Source organism: Palaemon carinicauda, chromosome 13 (genome assembly GCF_036898095.1).
Source record: "Palaemon carinicauda isolate YSFRI2023 chromosome 13, ASM3689809v2, whole genome shotgun sequence".
Classification (NCBI taxonomy): domain Eukaryota; kingdom Metazoa; phylum Arthropoda; class Malacostraca; order Decapoda; family Palaemonidae; genus Palaemon; species Palaemon carinicauda.
Window position 1 is genome coordinate 43,476,250 of NC_090737.1, and position 2,522 is coordinate 43,478,771.

A 2,522-nucleotide genomic window follows, 5' to 3' on the forward strand; every position below is an offset into this window, starting at 1 on the left:
AACAGCCATCCTCAATCGATGCCATGAAGAATAATACTCAAGAAACTTATCAACAGCATTTCCCTCCCTATCTTCTGGATGCACTGCAAAACTTGTAGATCCTTCCAATTCAACTACACCATGGGGCATATCATTTTTCCACAGCTCCTCTGGTCCTTTAAGAAAATATGGGCCATCAAACCAAATGTTACTGTTCAGCATTTGCTGACTTGTGAAACCTCTTGATGCAATATCAGCAGGATTCTCTTTACTCTGAACATATCTCCACTGTATTTTCAGAGAAATCCTTGATTACTTTCACTCTATTTGCAACAAATATAGGAAATCTCTTTCTATCATTAAAAATATAGTGAAGAACTGTTGTAGAATCTGTGTGATAGAATGTCTGGTCAACTGTAATCTGCAGCTCTTTCAAAATGTGTTGTGTGAGATTTATGGACACCACTGCAGCAGTCAATTCTAGTCGCGGTATGGTTGTTGCCTTTACAGGACACACTCTAGACTTTCCTATCAGCAGAGCAGTAGAAATCCTCTCACTGTTATCAGAAAGTCTTATGTATGCTGCAGCACCATAGCCTTCATTACTAGCATCTGAAAACATGTGCAGCTGTGTGGAAGTCACTGTACCAAATTCCTTTGGTTCGACACATCTTGGAATCTTTAAGTTACTCAGGATTGGTAAATCATCAAGCCACCTTCTCCAGGGCTTCAGGTATTTTTCGGGAATAACATCATCCCATCCCAAGCTGCTATCCTGACAAACTTCGCGAAGAATTCTCTTAGCTGGCAAAAGAAAAGGAGCCACAAAACCAAGAGGATCATAAAGGGAACATACTGTTGACAAAATACCTCTCCTTGTAATTGGTTTTAGGTCCAAGCTTGCGGAGAAAGTAAAGTAGTCATTTTCAATATTCCACTGAAGACCAAGAGCTCTTTCTACATGAAGTTCATCATAGTCAAGATCACATGTTTGAAGATCTTTAGAACAGTCCTCTTGTGGGATTGATTTCAACACCAGCTTGCTGTTACTCAAAAACTTTGTCAGCCGAAAACCTCTTTCCTTCAATGCTGTTGTAACGTCTTTCACAAGTCTTAATGCCCGCTCTTCTGAAGGCACAGACTTTAAATAGTCATCCACATAAAAATTAGTCTTAATGGTGTGTTCTACATCTGGACCATACTTATCTCTTGCATGGTCAGCTGCTGCCCTCAAAGCATAATTGGCGATGCTAGGTGATGATACTGCTCCAAAGATGTGAACACCCATCCGATACACTGTGAGTTCGCTTTCAAGTTCACCACCAGGCCACCATAAAAATCTTAGGTATTCATGTTGATCCTTTGGTACCTGAACTTGGTAAAACATAGATTATATGTCACCCATCAAGGCCACCTTTTCTAGACGAAATCTGAGGAGCACTCCAATCAGGGAATTAGTCATATCAGGACCTTGCATCAACTTGTCATTAAGGGAACTACCCTGGTATTTAGCACTACAGTCAAAGACTACTCTAATCTTATTTGGCGTTTTTGGATGGTAGACACCATGATGAGTTAGATACCATGCAGGTTGTTTATCATATGACTGATCATCCGGAACCTTATAAGCATATCCTTCAGACACCAATTTCTCAACAAATTCCACATAATCTTCATGGTACTTTGGATTTAGTTTCATTTTTCTTCTTCGCCATTGTGCTCGTTTCACTGCCTGTTCTCTATTGTTTACCAAGTTAACTTTATTGGTTCTAAATGGTAGGAGAAGCTGGTAGTGTCCATTGGTAAACTGAATGTTTTTTTGCCACTTCTTTGAGGAACTGTTGATCTTCTTGTGACAGACCCTTCTCATCAGGAACTCTACCAACATCTTTCTCACTAAAGTCTCTTTCAAACATATGGACCACAGCTGCAGGAAGAAAACATTCCTTTACCCTTTCAACTTCCTGAAGAAAGACATGGTGACATGAAATACTGTTCTTCTCTGAAGAGTATTTGAAATGTAGAGGTCCACTAACAGTCCATCCATGGTGATAAAGAACTGCATAAGAATCTTGACCCTTGGCTGGAAGCTCCTCTAATGGTTGCAGTGCTTTAGGGCAATTACTGCCAATCAACAAACCAATCTCCAGATCAGCTCTATAATCAGGAATCAAATCAGCAATATTCCTCAGACCGGCTACCTTTTTGAGCAATTTTGGTTTTGGTATCTGTTGATGACTCACTGGGATATCTTGACGAGTAAAGGTTTTTGGCAGATCAATGGTGTTGTTTCCTTCCATATCTGTAACACACAAATTATTAACCGCCAAAGTATTCACAATGTTTACGCCATGCATGGTTTGAAGCTTTAAACATGTCTCTGTTCCAGATGTACCTATCTGCTCTCGTAAACTCTCTGTGATGAAACATCCTGTGCTGCCATTATCAAAAAAGGCATAAGTGTCCAAAACTACTTTGTTTCCTTTCTGATATACTTTTACTGGGAGAATAGCCTGTAATATTGTATTTACTTCACTAACATG

At 39.7% G+C, this 2,522-nt stretch overlaps 1 protein-coding gene across 1 annotated transcript; it reads right to left on the bottom strand.

The window, feature by feature from the left end:
- Positions 1-247: 247 nt before the first annotated feature.
- Positions 248-1,366, bottom strand: LOC137651525 (uncharacterized). Its single transcript, XM_068384756.1, has one exon. The coding sequence runs from the start codon at positions 1,364-1,366 to the stop codon at positions 248-250; it is 1,119 nt and encodes a 372-aa protein (XP_068240857.1).
- Between the last annotated feature and the right edge of the window lie 1,156 nt (positions 1,367-2,522).